Source organism: Falco peregrinus, chromosome 5, assembly GCF_023634155.1.
Source record: "Falco peregrinus isolate bFalPer1 chromosome 5, bFalPer1.pri, whole genome shotgun sequence".
In the NCBI taxonomy this organism is placed as follows: domain Eukaryota; kingdom Metazoa; phylum Chordata; class Aves; order Falconiformes; family Falconidae; genus Falco; species Falco peregrinus.
Genome location: NC_073725.1, coordinates 71,537,155 through 71,554,634, shown reverse-complemented (window position 1 = coordinate 71,554,634; position 17,480 = coordinate 71,537,155). Strand labels below are relative to the sequence as shown.

Here is a 17,480-nt window from a genome sequence, read left to right as displayed (position 1 = left end):
TGCCTAAGCTAAGGAAAAACACTCTAAGACCTCAGAAGAGAAATGCTATCTGTCTGGTGTGTCTGTGCTTGCCATATGTGATCTTCTTTGTCTTATGAAATACCTGCAGCAAAGTTGTTGGTGCGAGGCTGAAAGACAATGTATTCTTTAAGTAGTGTGTTGCTCCTGTAGGCAGCCCAGTCAGCTAAACTGGCACACTTCTTTCCTTCTGCATTCTCACAGGTTATTATTTATGTTACAGGCCTACATGAGTTCCTTGATCCAGAGCTAAAAAGCCTGCAGAATGATGATCCCTTAGGAACCTGCTTTCTTCATGCCACAGTTGAGGTACAGTAGTTTCGTAACATGGGTTATATGCTGATTATCACAATATAGGTTATCAGAAAACAGATTAACTGATGATTATCACAATATAGAGGTCTGCTGCTATGAAATATTAGACACTTTGGAGGAATCTCATTGCACCTTATAGGCTGTCTTACTAGACTACTCGCATTCTGAATCTTTTAAGGGCTACTCTTAGTCCCATTGGCTTAATAGTGGAACTATCTCCTGTATCAAGAGACCTCTAATTTCAGTGTGCTGTTTTATGAAAGCTATACACTGTACTTGAATTTATGTGTACATGTTAGTGTCTGGTCTGTTGCTTAAGTTTTAATATTCTAGATTTAGGAATCAGAAGAAACCAGGATAGCAAATGAAATAAATTAAATAACTAATTGAAAAATATTTATTTATTCAATTATTTAACTTATTTACTTAATTGAAAATATTTAGCATGCCAACAGCAATACTTCTGTGCTATTAGTCTAAGAGTAGTTAAATTTAAAAATAATAACCCCTAGTTGACTAATATTAATATGGTGAATAAATGTGCCACCAAGAAAACTGTTTATATTTTTAAGGAGCCAAGCATCTGCACACAATTTCTGTCTCACAGCAGAATGTTATTCAGTGTCTGAGAATACAGAGGAAAAAGTCTTTGCTCTTTCTCCTTCAAGACAGACAGGAGTATGTTTATTTTCAGCAAATATCCATGATGTGTGAGACACTCTCTCGTGAGCATTCAGTTGCTGGAAGAGTAAAACTTTTTTATTCCTTTCAATAAACATCCTGCACATGCATCTCCTGTATGTGCGCACTAAATAAAGGAGGAAGGAAGTCCTGAAAGACTGTCTATGTATTCAGTTGTGAGCTCCCAGTGGGAAACCAAGGCAAAGGGCACAATTATACAAATGGGCAAAGGTATCTACATTCCACAGTGCCAAGCAACCATCAAATCCAGAAGAAATTCCTAGTCTTCATGCTTGCCCTACTTCAGGCATCTGGGAATCGTTGAAGTCTTGCAAGTAACTGAAAATATTAGCCCTCTGGTTACTGATCACATCTTGCTAAAGTATACATTTCATCTGCCCATCCTAATTTTCTTGTCCCTTTTACCCCATATTGTGAGACAGGATATTAAAATAAATTCTTCATATTTCTTTGACAGAGTGTAACAACATTTTCCAGGCAAAATGTGTCACAATTTTCTCGACAGTGTACTACAGTTATTTCTCTAGGGCCATAAAAATTGGCATACCACAAATGTCAGTGGTGCTTAAAAGCCTGTCTTAGTGGGGAAAGAGACTACAAAAGCAGCATGAGTAATTTCGTAAGAAAAGATATTAAAACTTTTCTAAAATAGTTGTTCAATAAAATAAATGGTACAAAAAAGTCATTAGAGTGTAGGATAAGTCTCTTCCTGCAACCTGGGAAGAAAACCTTTTTTCTTATGTTTTTATCATCTGTGATTAATATACTCACCTCCAGTTTTTGCCAGTAAACCCTGACACTACATCACTGCGCATTACCTTGTTTCTCCTTGTTCATATTATGCTGCATACCACTACAAAAAGCTAACTAAAAGTGACATTTGGGTTATATATGGCAGGATTTTTCATATTTACCTTGGCAGACCTTAGTTCAAATACAAATTTGGTGACAGTATCAAGAGTCAAACACTATCATTTTTTTCTAAGGCTTATAGACCTACATCAGAAAAATAATCAGGCAAGAATTTAAGGAGTAGTGTTAAACAGAGGTGTAGGGCAGAACCTGTCGTAGCACCCATTTTGTACCACAGCTAAATGAACAGTATTTAATTTTTCATAGTTACAAAAGGTAAAAACATGAAACAAGATCCCCACATCCACAGTTAATGTGAAAAGATACAGAGCAGAAAATGCTTATTTTTCATCTAACAAAGTCACTAAGCCAAATTCTGTCTGTTGTGCCATGGCCTTTAGCATAGTTGCTTAAGTTTATCAGTGTAGGAGTTAGACTCCTGTATTTGTACCACTCGAAAATACAAAGCCACAATGTAAAATGTACAAAGGAGGTAGATACATTGAGGAATTTACCACAAACAGAAAGAAAAGTTATCTATAGCAATGAAAGCCCCTGTTATTAAGGTTAGAAAACCTTTTTTCAGCAGAACAGTTTGGGTATTGACCAATTTTTTCATTTTTCAGCAGCACATCAAAACTTTCCGGCACGTTTCTATCTTGTTCAAATGAACTAAGAAACTCCTGATACAACTCTTGATACTGCTTATCAACTTGTGACACATGGCAGTGTTTGCTAACTTGCAACAAGAAAATGTTTATCTTTTTGCTACACTCAAAGCAAGCAGCAGAACTGAAAGTTCCTTTAAGAAGCTGGCAAGTGGCCTACAGTCTAAAGAGGCTTTGGTTTACTCTGCATTTTTGGGTTGGGTTTTTTTTTTCATTCCCATGCCTTTTCTCAGCACATAATTTTCTATATTTCTAATGTTAAAGACTGCTAATAATTATCTATAGCCTGAAGTACAAAACATGTTCCAAAATAAGGTACAGCCCCTTGAAATTATTATTTGTTCTTTCCAATCTTTTAACACCCAAGTGTGAAACACATAGATCAAGACTGAGAGATGTAGAGTCACAGAACAGAAATTATGTCCTGAACTCCCAAATATGTTTAAAACTCCATGTTACTGCCATAACACTGCCATACTGTGCTTCATTAGCATTGAAATACTGAAGTGTTCTTTAAGTGTTCTGTAGGTAGAGTGGGAAATAATTGTTCTGTTCTGTGTGATATATATAAAAGGTGAGACTACATCCTTGAATATATAATACATATAATGTTAACGCCACCCATTATTATGTTTCATTAGGAATGTTAATGTTTTTGTGCAATAAACTTGCTATTACAGGTATTGTCATATACTCTGCAAAACTACTCTGCTCATATTAATTCCTAGTGAAATCAGTTAAAACTGTGTAGCTAAACAGTTTGTTATGCAGGATCAGAGTTGTAGGGTTTTTTTCAATCCCGTTATTAACAATGATAAAGGAAATTTTCTTAGGGACTTAGGTGAGATGAAACTCACAATGCAGCAATTCACCATTTCTTGCTATCTTGTGGATGAGTCTGAGAAAAAGTCAACAAAACCAGACACATAAAATAGCAATAATAAAATAGCAAAAAGAAAAATAATCGTGACCAAGCTTGCTGACCAGTCCCAACTAGTACGTGCAGCACAAAGGACAGAGCCATAGTATTGCCCTGCAGGCAATGAACTGGTGTCTTCCAGCCTCCCACCATGCTTGCAGGGTCCTGCCAGAGGGTACTTTATCCTCAGATCGAGCTTTGCACTGCAGTCTCCTTCTATCACATGCACCAACGTGTTGTGCAGCCCCCAGCAAAGCCATGGTTTTATTATACAGCCTGCCACACTGGATGCATGTCTCTTTTGCAGGACAAGGTGCATGGAGTGACCTGCTTTACAAGAAAATCAGGAGGCTTGAATTGACTAATTGGTGTAATTTTTCCACTCACATACGCCATACTGGGATGTTAGCAAGAAGTACATTATCAGGAAATTGCAGCTGTGGCTCAGCCTTTACTTTCTGGCAGGAGTATCTGGAAAAGGAGTTGTCTCTGGTCTTGCAGGTTTTTTTGACTTCTTGGAACTTTCTGTTTATTAACTGGATAATCTGCAAAGGAGGAGATAGGAAAAGAGCTGCCGCAGAAATATACTATGTTTAAGGTGAAAGCTGATGTGCCCTGGCCTAGTATTCCAGATGAAAATGCACTCTGAAATTTTCTGGTAGCTGAACGTGCTCCTCTGATAGGTGAAGTGCATGCATACCTTACCTTGCTTCAGTTCTAATGAAGGTGTTTTGCACTTTCCTGTGAGTGCCTAGAGGGCAAAACAGGGCCCAGATCCTGAATCCAGAACCTCCTGAATCTGAAACATTCATCTCCTAATGCTCAGACTGGAACCAAAACTCTGTAATTTTCATTTCAGATACGTTCTAACAAGGGGGATATTTTCCTTTTTGGTTTTAGATACACCCAGAGTTTTAAAATAATATTATTGTGAAATTTTGGTACAAGTCAGAACAGAACAGATTTAGAAGATAAGATGATTTTATATGAATTAGCAAGATACTGAACCTAGATTATTTGAATATGAGTCCAGATTATGTCACACAGTCTATGTTTGATTCAAACTATAACCTGAAGATCTTCTGGACACACTCAGTTTTTACTGCCAACTACAGTCATGGGATAATTTTGTTATGGATTAGTTCAGAACTTGGAAAATTACTAGGACAGATTCTCTGGCGTTACATATGAATATCTTAGTGCTTCCTCTGATATAAAATTAATTTGCTGCAATCTAGTTTCTCACCACAGAGATCTCAGAAAGCCTCAGACAGCAGTCATAGCAAGACCATAGATTTCTCTTTTAAAGGAATACAAAAAATAAATTTGTTATTGGAAAGGTAAAGAAAGTTTTTAAGTGTTTTTTTCTTAAAAAAACGATGACAACCCAGAATTCAACAAAAAATCATTTTGGTTAAGAATTCCAGTCCCTCAGTAGATTATCGCGTAATATCACCTGTCTAATCTGACTACTGGATAAGTTAATCATCTCCAAATATTTCAGCTTCTATTTTAACTGCTTAAATGTAAAACAGGTCATATTATCTTGATGAAAGCATGGTTATGAAATGTGTGATTTATTTTAATGATCTTTATTAGTTTACAATGATTCCTTGTATTGCTACACTGTATACACACTGGCAAATCTTCTTCCAGCTATAATTAAGATTACGTCAACACTGTATCTCATAACTTACATTTGCACTTGTTTTTAATACAACTGTAAAGATCCACTTGAGTCAGAATCTTGGCACTGGTGGTTAAAATTCTGGAATAAAAATGTTTATGCACATTTAAAATCTAAGGAAAATGAAAACAAAACCATTTACACATACTTAGTCAGCCATCAATGGCAACAAAGTAACAAAGTCTGAAGCAGTTTAGTAGAATTGAGAAGTGCAGTAGTGGCCATTTATTAATGACCTTTTATTAATAAAAAGTTTATTTTTTTATGCATTCCTGCTCCCAAAACTAACCAGTTAAGGAAAAGATACATTGCAGACTCATCACGAATACTAGTCTTCTTCCTTTGCCCTTACTTCTGGCCACAGTCTGGTCCCCTGTTCAGAAAACTAGTTAGGTCTTTATTCTATAAACTTATTTACAGCATCTGAGTAGTGATTTATCTCTTGCAGTTGGCTTGCTACTCTGCTATAGCTCTTCCTTTCCCACATCTTTCTCTTAACAGTGCGAAACCAAACGGCTTATCCTAGCTTTTCTGAACAGCTTCATTGTGATACCGGTGCAGTACTGCTTCCTGCATTCAAAGTCTGATCCTGTTATTTATGTATGTTATGGACATATGTACCAGGTAATGGCACAGGGAGCTCCAGTGGTATCCCTTGAGTAGTGACTGAAGCAGAATTGATGCTATCTTAATTCAGTAAGAAACTGGATCTAACATATTGGAAGTCAAATAACATAGTAAATAAATAAATATTATTAAAATGGATGAGCCAAGTTCTGTATTCTGAATAACATTTTAAATAGTCAGTGTACATACAGTTGAGGTAATGTTCAAAATTTGAGATAATAATGGGCTTATTCAATACATAAGTGTGATTGGTTAACTTATTCAGCCTATTTAATAACTGCATGTCTCTTCTGCTATTTTTGTTTATCTATTATGGGATCGTTGGCACTCAAAAAACTTTCTGTATAATAAAAACGTAAAATGTTGTTAATGCCCTTCCATTTTGTAAAATAATGAAAGTATGCTGGTATTACTCATTTATTGGCACATAACAAACATTTAATATCTTTTCCACTGTGGAAATTCTATTTGAAAAATATTACCTAGTTGCTACTGTTCTAACTTTTAGAATTTGTTCATTCATGTTAATGACTCTTGGTCCTATAATTAAAAGAAATCAAAATCCCCAAGAAGGGGCTAATAGAAATATTTTCTTTACCTATATTTAAAAAACAACCAGACAGCAAAATTATCTTCTACAAAGTATTTAATATTGAAACCTACTCACACCCTATTCACAGACGAGGTGCTGTTAGCCTCAGTGGACAGTCTTACAGAAGAGTTTTGCAGTCCTTCCTCTGGGGCTGTATCAGATCCAGAGAGTTTTTTAACATAATATTTCAAATCAAAATAATTTTTTAAAATACACAATTTGAAGCACATATTTGAATTCAGAAGTTTAAGTACACATCTCAAACCATGTGCTTGGCTCTCATTTTCTAATGCATATTATTCAGTGATAAAATTGTGTAAAAAATGACAACTGCATGTCAGGTGATTCCTATTAGATACAAAAGGGACTGGAGCGTAGTGTTACTGATTTTGATTCCCTTCCTTGGATTTAATCTCAGGATTTCTAGGCCTAAGCAAATATTTTTCTTGATAGCAGTGTCATATGATAAATACACCTTTACATATTTACAGAGCACACGTTCAGAAGGAATCTGACTTTTGCTGTGTCCTGTATGTATGTAGGCATGTAAGAATCAGCTGTTAAGATCTACAAGTTCTATGTGCAAGAAATTTTATGAAAGATTGCTTACATTGAAGGAAAAAAAAAATAATTCTGATATCCTTGAAAGATTACATATAAGATGAGATTGTAACATAGGACAAAGACAAAATCAGATCAGTTTTAATGCTCAGATCTACCACAGTATTCTTTACATAGTATTGTGACTAGCATAGCCCCCAAAAGACTTTTAAAAAGTAATCAAAATTCCAGTCTGTTCATATTAGCAGTATCTTCTTTATAAAGGCAATACAATTTATAGCTCTGAGAGTACTGATCCTTAAATATTACAGGACTCCACAGAGTATGTGCGGTCTCACCCTTTTTTTTAAAACATTTTTCAATTAGATGCAGAGCCTTTACCTAGGAGTGTTACTTAGAAATCAAAGGATTGCTAAACATGCACACAAATGGCAAAAACCTTTACTAATAGTATTAATCATTCAATTAATCTAATACCTTCTAAGTAACTTTTATAATTTTAAGGTCTGCATAAGCCTTGAGCCGGTCTGTGTTACAACACCTTTCATTTATGTCGGAAGGTGCTAGGATTCATCTTGCAATCTGTATAGAAACACTGAAGTATTGGTAAGAAAATTTAGAATTAATACAATCACTAGTTTTTCCACTGCTTTCTGCCTATACATACATTTGAAATGCTGTTGCACATTGAAACGTTGTATATTGAAATGCATATACCAGCATGTTTTGACCTGTGAATATAATATTGTGCAACAGGGCTCATTCTGTCCTTCTAGAAAGTAATTTTCTTGTGGTATTTATCTGAGCATCAAAAGTTCTGGGTTCCAGTCATAACAGCAAGCTTGCTTTGTGACCTATAGAACATGACTTAACCTGTAAGATTTTCCTGCCTGAAAAATGAGAAACACTCCTTTAGCAGAATGAAGAAGAGCATTTCCTTGGGGATTAAACTTTAATATAAAAGGGGCAGGGATAATCTACCCTACTAGTTTCTTTCCTATGTCACCAAATATTTTGAAGGTCATTTATAGATATTAGATACTGTCAGAGGGATGATATGATACCTTCTATATGTTATTTCCTTTAAGCTAGTCAGTCAAGTACATTTAACACAAACCAGTTATAGTACTGTCCTACACCCAGCTACTGAAATAAATGTCACTAATACTGCACATGTCAAACTGATGATATGTTGTGCTGCAATACCCAGACAGAACCAAGAGACATTTGCATTTATACATTCGGCCTTTTCCTTCAGGAACTGTGGAGATCTGCAGGCTTCAGGGGAACTTGCCACCTAGCAGGAATAAACTGCCTGAGAGACTAAGTGTGGGCCCTCCTGTCCTGGGGATCTCTCATGCTCACCCAGAGGGGTAGAGCGAAAAGCAACACAGGACAACTGCATTACCAGTAGACTATGCCGTCCATCCTTCCTCAAAAGCCCCTGCAAGAGAAATATCCACACAAAAACCTGGCAAGCTGAGTAAGCATGGAATAGCTGAGAATCTACAATGTCTTTTCTAGGTTTAATTGTAAATGTATTTTGGGACTGCATGAAAATTTTATTTGAATATTTTTGTGCATTTAATTTAAATAGAAGTACTGGGCAGATCTATGCATTTGATAAACGGCCTCATGTGTGTTCTTAAAAGCGGTTAATATTCTAAGTGAGGTTCACTATAGCTGTAGTTCAAATTAGCCTGCAATATCTGTGTCATGTTTTCAGAGACATACATGCTGAATTCTTATGTTAAAAACAAGTTAATCATACCAAAAAGGTGAAGCTCTCACTCTTAAGCCAAAATATATTTCTTTTCATAATACTATGCAGTTATCAGCATGTCCCTTGGATTTATGACTTATGACATTTGTTTACCAACAGGTGGTTGCCTATCTTGCCATTTATATTTTAAGCAACAGTAAACACAACTAAAAATAATATAAGATAAACAAAATAAAACTCGGTGGGGTTTTTTAAAATGTTTTTACAGAAAAGCTGTATTTATATGCTAGGTCTTCAAGGAGTTCACACCAGGCCCAGCAACACAGAAGAATACTGCAAGAGCAATAAGGATTTTTAGGGGCATTATGATAGTGTAATGGAAACACATCTGCCCCCAAAAGTCCCTCATTTTCCCTGCGGTAAGAGCCATGCAGGAAGTGGTGAGTGCTGTGGAACATCAAGAATGCAACTATAAAGAAAAATTTTTAAAGTTAGAACAATTTTCCAACAATATTTCAGGATTTCATAATTTCCTGTTAGTCCACTGCATACAAAAATTGTAGTTTTTCAAATAGCGTCTAACTCATTCACTTTGGAGGTATAAAATTGTTCTGTCCATTCACCAAAGTGAATTCTGAAGCAGCTATCTTAGAAATACTGTTAGTATTGGGAAGCTAAAAATGCATAAAGCACAGACAATCCAGGACAGTTTCTGTTCTTTCAGCTCCCAAAAAGCAAAAAAACAACCACAGAATACTCATCATTAACAGTTGACCTGCATCTCTTATTTGTCACTCTTACTTCAGTGACAGAGCAAACATTAGTTTACAGCAGACAATGAAACAAAATAAAATCCTGTAACATCTTTCATTGTAAAGAATTTCAGAATATTTCTCCAACCAACCATGTGGGCAGTTTTCCATACACACAAAACCACCACTCACTCATAGTAAAAAGACAAAGAAGTATCCCAATTTAGTAAAGACTGGATATTCCATGTTTAGAAATCTCCTTAGTAAAACAGGTAGGACATTGGAACTTTTAGTTATCCCTCTTTAACTGATGTGCCTAATGAAAAGTTACTCTTTTTAAAATAATCCACAGTAAATAGCACCTAAGAGGAATATTCTTCAACAGATTCTTGTGGCAATGTATAAAAAGTAATGATATTGTTGAAAAAAGCAAAGCTTAGTTCCTCATATATTATTTAGTATGATGTTCTGTGTAATACACTTGTTCTTTGTCTGTCTTGTAACACAAAAACACGAACCCGGTTCTCTCCTCAGGTTCCAGAAATTTTGCTGTGATTTCATCTGTATTTTTTGTTGATGTAGGTCCAGTGATTTCAGTGGAGAGAAATACTGTGGACTTATACCAGCATCCAGGCAGACACCTACTGACAGAGGTGTGTGAAGTTTGTGTGATTTGAAATTAGCCTCTTTTTACAAAAGAAAGCTTTTACACAAACAGCAGCAACATCAAAGCAAAAATCTAGATTATGCTGACTCCAACAGACATTTTTAACAATAGCAATATATAACAAATAGAAATACCTCTTCAGTAAAATTACTGCATTCAGTTATTTTTACTGACCCTTGTGGGCCAATCCTAAAACGTCCTGAAATTATTTTTCTCGCCCTTTCCTAAAACCGTTTACATGTGCCTTGTTGTAGATGACAGAACACATTTTGTCTTTTTGTCTTTTTAATTCTTATTCTGACCTACAAAGCAAAAGAAAAGCTATTACTTTAAAGAACTGGTGTCTAGCTATGATTTTATATCAATTCATATAGAAAGGTCATGATTCCAGTAAAAGGATTTGGACTGTCTGACTGAAGCTGGGAGACTTAAAATAGCAAAAATGCATCAATGCTACATTACATTGGTGAATTGTAGTCTTCCCCATTAACAGCTAAGCTAAAATATTACAGCAGTATTAACTGAAAAGATCAAAATAGTTTTGTTTAAAGTTATTAATGTGTATCAATGATGTCAGCATTCAGAACATTAGGAAATCAGATAGGACTGATGCATCATTTTTAAGACCTTTGAGCTCAGCTAGGAGCAGGTATTCTCTAAACAGAAAAGAAAAAAAATAAAATTTTACAACTGTGGAGCCTGTCTGTAGAGAATTATGTTTCCAATGTGAAAAATAAAATGTTGACAATTGAAGAGCCTTATATCCAGCAGGGAGTCAGAAATTGGTGGTAACCTCCTGAAACCAACTGCTAACATGTGATCGTTATGCTACCTCACAAAGCAAGTTACCTCAGTAATAGATGGGGTTTTATTTCTATTCCTATTATCCTATTATCTTTATTTATTCTGCACATGTTGTAGAAATGTTCTGAAAAAAATCCACAAGCTGAATAACATCTGTCCATTCATGTCACCTACATAAATATTGCCCTTGCACCGAAACCTTGTAAACAGAAATTACTTAGGCATTTTGACAGCAGACAAAAAAGGCTGATTCTTTGTTCCTTTTTTCCATGTTTGTACCTTTACCAAATTCCCTACATTTGCACTGTTTGACTGCGAACAGTGTATGACATTCCAAGAAGAGATTTGCGTATTTATTAACTGATGTGCACTGTGAACAAAGCAAATGATGCCTTAAATTCATTAATTTCACTAGAAGCTTCATAGTCTCAAGCCACATCGTCTGAAGTGGTTTTGGCAGTTCATGTGAAATAACCACTTTTCTACCACTTCTTCCACTACAGTCTTCTTACACTTCCAGGTGATAGCAGTGGTTTTGCTCTAATAATTTAAAGCCATGACAAATCTTGCAATTTTTTTTTTGCTTCACAACCTGCTAAATATGATATTTAAGGCAAATAAAAAAGGATTTTTGAGTGATACCTTTGAAAAATATGTTCTGAACATACTGGTGTATGTTCACATAACTTTTCCTTGTGGCATGAGGTCCAGGCTTTTCTCAGGCAAGCAGTGCTGATGTGTAACGTCTAACAGAGGGCAAAGAACAAGGCACAATTTAAAAATCATACCTTGGGTGTCTGTGTTCTTGCCCTGGAAAAACCCTGGATAGCTTCATAGGAAGGGATGACTGATTTTGCAGCCTTCACTAAGGCAAAATTTTTAGTTGTTCCAGGTCATGAGTTTCCAAACTCGGGGTCATTACCTCCCTCTCTCTTTTTTTTTTTTTTTTTCTTCTATGGCTAGATCAGAGGGGAGTCACAAAACTTTTCTGTTGCAACATGAGGTCAGGAGATATCAAAGGTTGAGGCCCTGCTTCAGAAAATGCAGGCCACAGCCCAATTCCCAACCCATGGCACTGAATTCTGGTCGAGATCCTGGTCTTTTCACTGCTTTCAATAAAATTTCAAAAGTAAACAGATTAGGCCATTTGCTAATCCTCTGCTGATTCAATGTTTGTAAGCAGGGTGTTTTTTAAAGGGTTGCTTAAAAATGCAGAAAAGTAGTTCTAAAAATGTAGTTTAAAAATTATTTTAAATAGAAACATAGCTAGCAGGGATTTCACTTTTATAAATTATAAATGCAATAAATAATTGGAGTTGATATTTCTAAATATTTTTTAAATAATTCATTACTTTTTTATCTCAAGGAAAATTAATTTTGATTCAAAACATACTATCTACTTTTTATCTTCTGTAAATTTCTTTTTTCATTTCAAATAGCAAGATAGACTGATCCCAGGTATTTAATTATTAACGCTTTGGATACGCAATGCACTTCAGGAGTCTCAGCTCTGAGGCCACCACCCCATGCTGCACGCAAACCTTGTGGGAAAACCAGTGTGAGGAAAAGAGATCGAATTTTTATAGCACAGATATTTAAGGAGTCTATCACTGTTTTGTCTAATCATCATTAATTTGGGTGACACATATAAAATGAACACATATTTAAAGTTTAATATTAGGCGCGACATCCATAGTAGTAGAAAATTGTCTGTTTTATTGCACACTAGAGACAAACAGGAGCTCTTTCTGTAAGCTTACTAATGGGGGAAAATGTGAGTAAAAATTTTGTATGAGGAAGGCCTTCCTACAGAACTGTAACTGTGTTCTTGAACACTGCTCATTAATCATTTACATAGTCTATTAATTCTAAAGCTAGGTTATTGGTGCTAGAAGGAATGGATGTGAAATTTATGTATCTTCAGTAGAGACTCAAATAGAAGCTATTTGAAAAAATATCTAAAAATAGCTGGTTAACAAAATGCGCTACATAAAGCATATCTTACTGAAAGTAGCTATACAAAACTACATGTTTTAATGTAAGAGCTTTAAAAGTAATAGTTGGTGAGAAGCAACTGCTCTATTTCAGCAGAGCAGAGCTGATCTTTGCTGCTGTTCAGATATGTAAGTCGACTTGTTTCTCTTCTCCCTCAAAGCAAAGTCCTCACACTGACACACTTTCTAATCTCGGATTCTCTGCTCTTATGTTTTCAGAATACTAGTGAAAAGACCATAGGAATTAAACCAATCCAAATCTGACAACTTGTAATATTGGGCAGATCTAGAATGTATTCATACACAGAGTACTATAATTAAAAAATAAAAAATTTCAACAGTTAAATTTGTAGCTTAATTGGTTCATGAAAATGTAACCTTCTCACAAGTGCTGCTTTTGAACAGCATTATTTCATGCAAAATAGTATCTAGAAGGCATATTAGCAGCACAATTCTGACCCAAGCTCTTCCACATCAGATTTCAGCATTAAACAAGCGAGAAATTTGTTGCACTGGGGTTTGGATATGTCCTATTTCACATGTGTAGTGATTATATTGCTATAAAATGTAAAATACTAGAATTCCATAGAAAAATCTGGATCATTCAGCATGATATCCATTTGTATGAATATAGAGATCCTGCATATAATCATGCTATATATCATATACCAACAGCTTTACTTTCACACTGTATCACTGTGTAACTTCAGCTGAATTTCCAGGCCTTTTTGAGATACTCAAATTGAGCCAGGTTGAGTAGATCACCACTTAAAATTAATCTGAATGCAATGATAATGTGATCACAGTGTGATTGTCTAGATATTTATGTGTAACTTAAGCAGGTGATTAGCTGGCATAAAATGTCAAAACTATGACAGACACGTTTACACCAACTAAGAAGATGCTCCTGTATGTATTTTGTGTGCATGTGCTGTATATATGAGCCATTGTATAAATTATATAGTGTGTCATGTGTTTCATTCAGTCTTAACTGTCTGTACATTATATTTAGAACCACAAGAAAGTTCAGCTTATCTACTAACATATTTTCAACATCCATGAGGAAAGTACAACTACATGATTTTAAAGTAAAAATTATGCTTAGATTCTTTAGGATATCAGTAACAAAATGTAAATAGTAACAGGAACTTAAACAGCTCTACCAAGCTCGGGTTTACAGTGCCTTACTCATAAAAATATATTCTACAACTTTTAGCAGTAGAAAAATTACTAATCTTTAAATTGATTCGTAGATATAGACTGTACACATGTAGACACACAAACAGGCACACAAAAAACCCCAGCTAGTTGAAGGGATACATTAAAACTGAACACTTTGTGAGCAGAAAAACTGAGGAGGGGATTGACAATACAAATGTTACTGGTGTTCATACATTGTTTTCACAGTTTAAACTGCCTCTCTTTTCTTAGAGACTTACTTCCTTTTATCACAATTCACCTATATTGAATGACCACTCTTTGAAACATAACTTTTTCTACAGCCTTTGCTGGCTTTTTAAGAGAAAAACACCAACAGTTAGAAAACTTGGGTTTGGGGATTTTTTTGTGTGTTTAACTTTCAGAATGATAAATTCTCTGTCTGCTTTTTATCACTGAAGACAACATCAAAGTTGAAATGTTATTATTTATTTAAAGTGTATAGTAGCCTTTTACTAAGTGCAGCAGTAGTTTGCTTACTATGTTTAATGTCCACTGTAAGACCCATAACGTACTGGTTTCTTTTGCAGAACAAAGTGACCACCAAAAGCGGGACTTTGTGGGCCAGTTGGATAAAACATAAGCTCATCTCGCCCCCAAAACCCCGACTCTGGAACCACAACCTTCTGAGATTCTATTTGTAAGTAAAGTATCTGTGTAAGATATGCCCAATCGACTGAGAGAATCATTGCTTATAAAGTGAGTAAATTTCAGCCTAGTAAGAGAGAATGTTGTAGCCAAGTCACAATTTACAGTCTTACACTTTCTGGACAGCAGGAATTGCTAACAGATACTATTTGATTTTATTCACATTTTGTGATTTATTTATTAAGTAAGCAAGCAGCACCTTGCTCGTTCATCTGTTCCACTGTGTTTCAAACTTAAGTTGGCACATGATGGAGAGAATCTGTCCTTATTCTCAATTTGTTATTTGTACGATAAACTAGAAAATATTGCCCCTGTAGTTAGGTCTCCTCCCAGTGCCAGTGGTGGTTTCAAGTATTCAGCCATGTGTCTAAATCTTACTACCCTCAGCATTACATTTCTTAAGAACTTCTTTGAAAGGGGGGAGGAAAAGTAAAGGTGTGGAGACAAAAGGAACATACTCTCTAAATCCTCGGTGTGTCATTCCGACAGAACTTCTAAATAAAGTCCGAGTGTAAAAGCATTGCAGTTTACACTTGGATGAGTGAAATAGGTAAATGCTGTCAGTTACTTTAAAAGAAACCGATCAGTGTGCTCGAGAAGCCACTGTTACACTTCTGCTTTCAATAACCAGAAGACAGACCCAGAGAACGCTGTCCTGGCCGAGCTGCCGTGTAACCAGCACACACACCTTGAAAGGGAAGCGCAGAGAAGTTGATGAGCATTCTGGCAAAGCAGAGACGTTACAATAAAAGACACGGCCTGCAGGAAGAGGAATTAACTGACTTATTTACGACTGTAATGATTTAGAAGATGTTCCCCGCTGCTGCTGCACACGAGCTTACCAACCGCCGCGTACCGACGCCACCAGCCCGCCCGGCCGCAGCTGCTCACATCCGGCGAAAGCCGAGCCCAGCGGCCCCAGCCGGGCGGCGGGCGGCGGCTGGGCCCCCGGCGGGAGCGGACACCTGTGGCTGCCGGGGGCGCCCGGCGCGGCGGCCCCGTCCCCTGCCCGGCGAAACGGCGGCGCCAGGCGGGCCCCGACCCCGCGGCCTGCGGCAGGTGGGCGCGGGGCACGTGCCGCCGTGCCGGAGGCGCCCGGGATGCGCGGCTCCGCGCCGGGCCGCCCCCGCCCCACCGGCAGCCTGGGGCGCCCTGCCGCGGCCGCCCCGGCCCGCCCGGCGCTGCCCGCCCAGGTGCCGCCCGCCCAGGTGCCGGCCCCATCCCCGCGGCAGGGCGCGGCCCCACCTGCGGGCCTGCGAGGCGGCGGGGACGTGCGTGCGGCCACGCTTCTCCCCGGCGGCGGCGGGGCGCGGAAGACGAGCGCAACTTACCGCTTGCCGGTGCCCCCGCAAGCCGTGAATAAACGGACGCCCGAGGCGGGCGGGGATCCCGAGGAGAGGGTGCCGCTCGCCCGGCAGTTCCCGTTCCTGAAGGAGACAGCCCTCCGGTCCTCGCTCCCAGCCGGCTCCTTCCGTTGGCAAAATCCTGACTCATTACATAAAAAGATCACCCTGCCAGGCGCCCAGAAACATTTCTTCATCACGGTCACGCCACAAGCTAAACAAGAGGCCACATCAAGGGGAGGGGGAGAGGGGGAAGCGGGGCGGGGGGGGGGGGGGGGGGGGGGAATGCAGAGAAGGTTGTGGGGTTTTTTCTTAAGATCCTCTTCCTTTAAAGAAGAAAGGAAACAAAAAAAGTGCACGGGGAAAAAAAAAAGCAGCCACCAGTAAAAAAACTAGAGAAGATTCACTCATTGTTGCCACAAAGACACCTCTCCCCTTCCCACTCCCTCTCCATGCTCGTTCCTCCAACAGTGCTACAAAGACGTGCAGCCTGCGCCGGGAGTTGCTGAGCCCGAGCCGTGAGCGCCTCAACTCCGCGGGCGCCGTGCCAGGAGACCCGGGGCTCGCAGTCCTCCGAGACTAGGTGTGGTGAGTCCAAGACCGTCCCAAATTTTTTTTTTTTTTTTTTTCCTAGAAACTACCTCCAAATATAGTAACAGGGAAGGGGCATTCCTAGAAATTCGGGAGACGTCAGAAAGGGAAGATACGTGAAATTCAGCTTCACTTCCTGCAGAGGGCTCCTAGCACAGGAAAAAAAAATACCTAGTGAGCAATAAAGTGTTTTTCATGCTTCTCTGATCAGATAATGGTTAAATAAAGAAGAATGGTAAAACACTTAACTCACATTTCTCCGATGTGATCTAAGAGTTTCATATGAGCAGAGAGCTAATCAGTAACCCCCGTCCTCATTTCCTATTAATGTTTATAGATGTCTGTCTCCTGTATTTACTTTCCTCTATGTCCTCCTATCAGACCTATGCACACAGCAAATAAAAGGAATACACATACGAGTGAAAAGTGGGCCAAATGATAACCCGCTATTGTATCACAGGTACACAAATTAATGTTCATGTGTTATTTTAAATAGCCTTTGCAAGTTGCATCTTTCATGCTACACTGATGTGAATAATTCATGTTATCACTGTAGATGTGTGCAATATTGTTACTCGCATGAACGGGAATTCGTAGGCAGGCTTTTATTTAAGGGCCCCCCAATACCGAGAACTGCTGAACACTGTCAGTCCACATTGACTTAATGGTATCTTAGGCTGTTAATTAATTCTGCTCAGCAATTCACAGGATCAGGCCCTGACTGACAAATGTAAATCGTGATTTGCAGCGGACCTGCACTGCACGCCACTATTATTCCTCACATGTCTCTTAAATCTGT

The 17,480-nt window shown here is 38.0% G+C and overlaps 1 protein-coding gene across 14 annotated transcripts; it reads right to left on the bottom strand.

Moving 5' to 3' along the window:
* Window positions 1-2,126: 2,126 nt before the first annotated feature.
* LOC106112891 (translation initiation factor IF-2-like) lies at window positions 2,127-16,673 on the bottom strand. 14 transcript variants are annotated; one of them, XR_008747588.1, is made up of 4 exons: window positions 16,079-16,673; window positions 15,436-15,506; window positions 5,172-5,242; window positions 2,127-4,019 (listed from the first exon to the last, which is right to left on the bottom strand). XR_008747588.1 is itself a non-coding variant. In XM_055806712.1 (3 exons), the coding sequence occupies exons 1-3, from the start codon at window positions 16,239-16,241 to the stop codon at window positions 3,858-3,860; spliced, it is 396 nt and encodes a 131-aa protein (XP_055662687.1). In that variant the 5' UTR covers window positions 16,242-16,673; the 3' UTR covers window positions 2,127-3,857. The 14 variants fall into 14 exon arrangements, 4 of the variants coding, with proteins under 4 accessions (XP_055662687.1, XP_055662688.1, XP_055662686.1 ...); XR_008747584.1 differs by lacking the exon at window positions 15,436-15,506 and adding an exon at window positions 5,451-15,435; XR_008747585.1 differs by lacking the exon at window positions 15,436-15,506 and adding an exon at window positions 6,456-15,435.
* Window positions 16,674-17,480: the final 807 nt, after the last annotated feature.

Coding starts and splice junctions, on each gene's coding strand:
- LOC106112891 (XM_055806710.1), bottom strand. CDS start 15,968: ATGGGGCCGGCACCTGGGCGGGCGGCACCTGGGCGGGCAGCGCCGGGC. Junction 15,507..15,589: donor GCGTCGGTACGCGGCGGTTG/GTAAGCTCGTGT, acceptor CTCTTCCTGCAG/GCCGTGTCTTTTATTGTAAC. Junction 4,020..15,435: donor CTCTGCGCTTCCCTTTCAAG/GTGTGTGTGCTG, acceptor CCTCCTTTGCAG/ATTATCCAGTTAATAAACAG.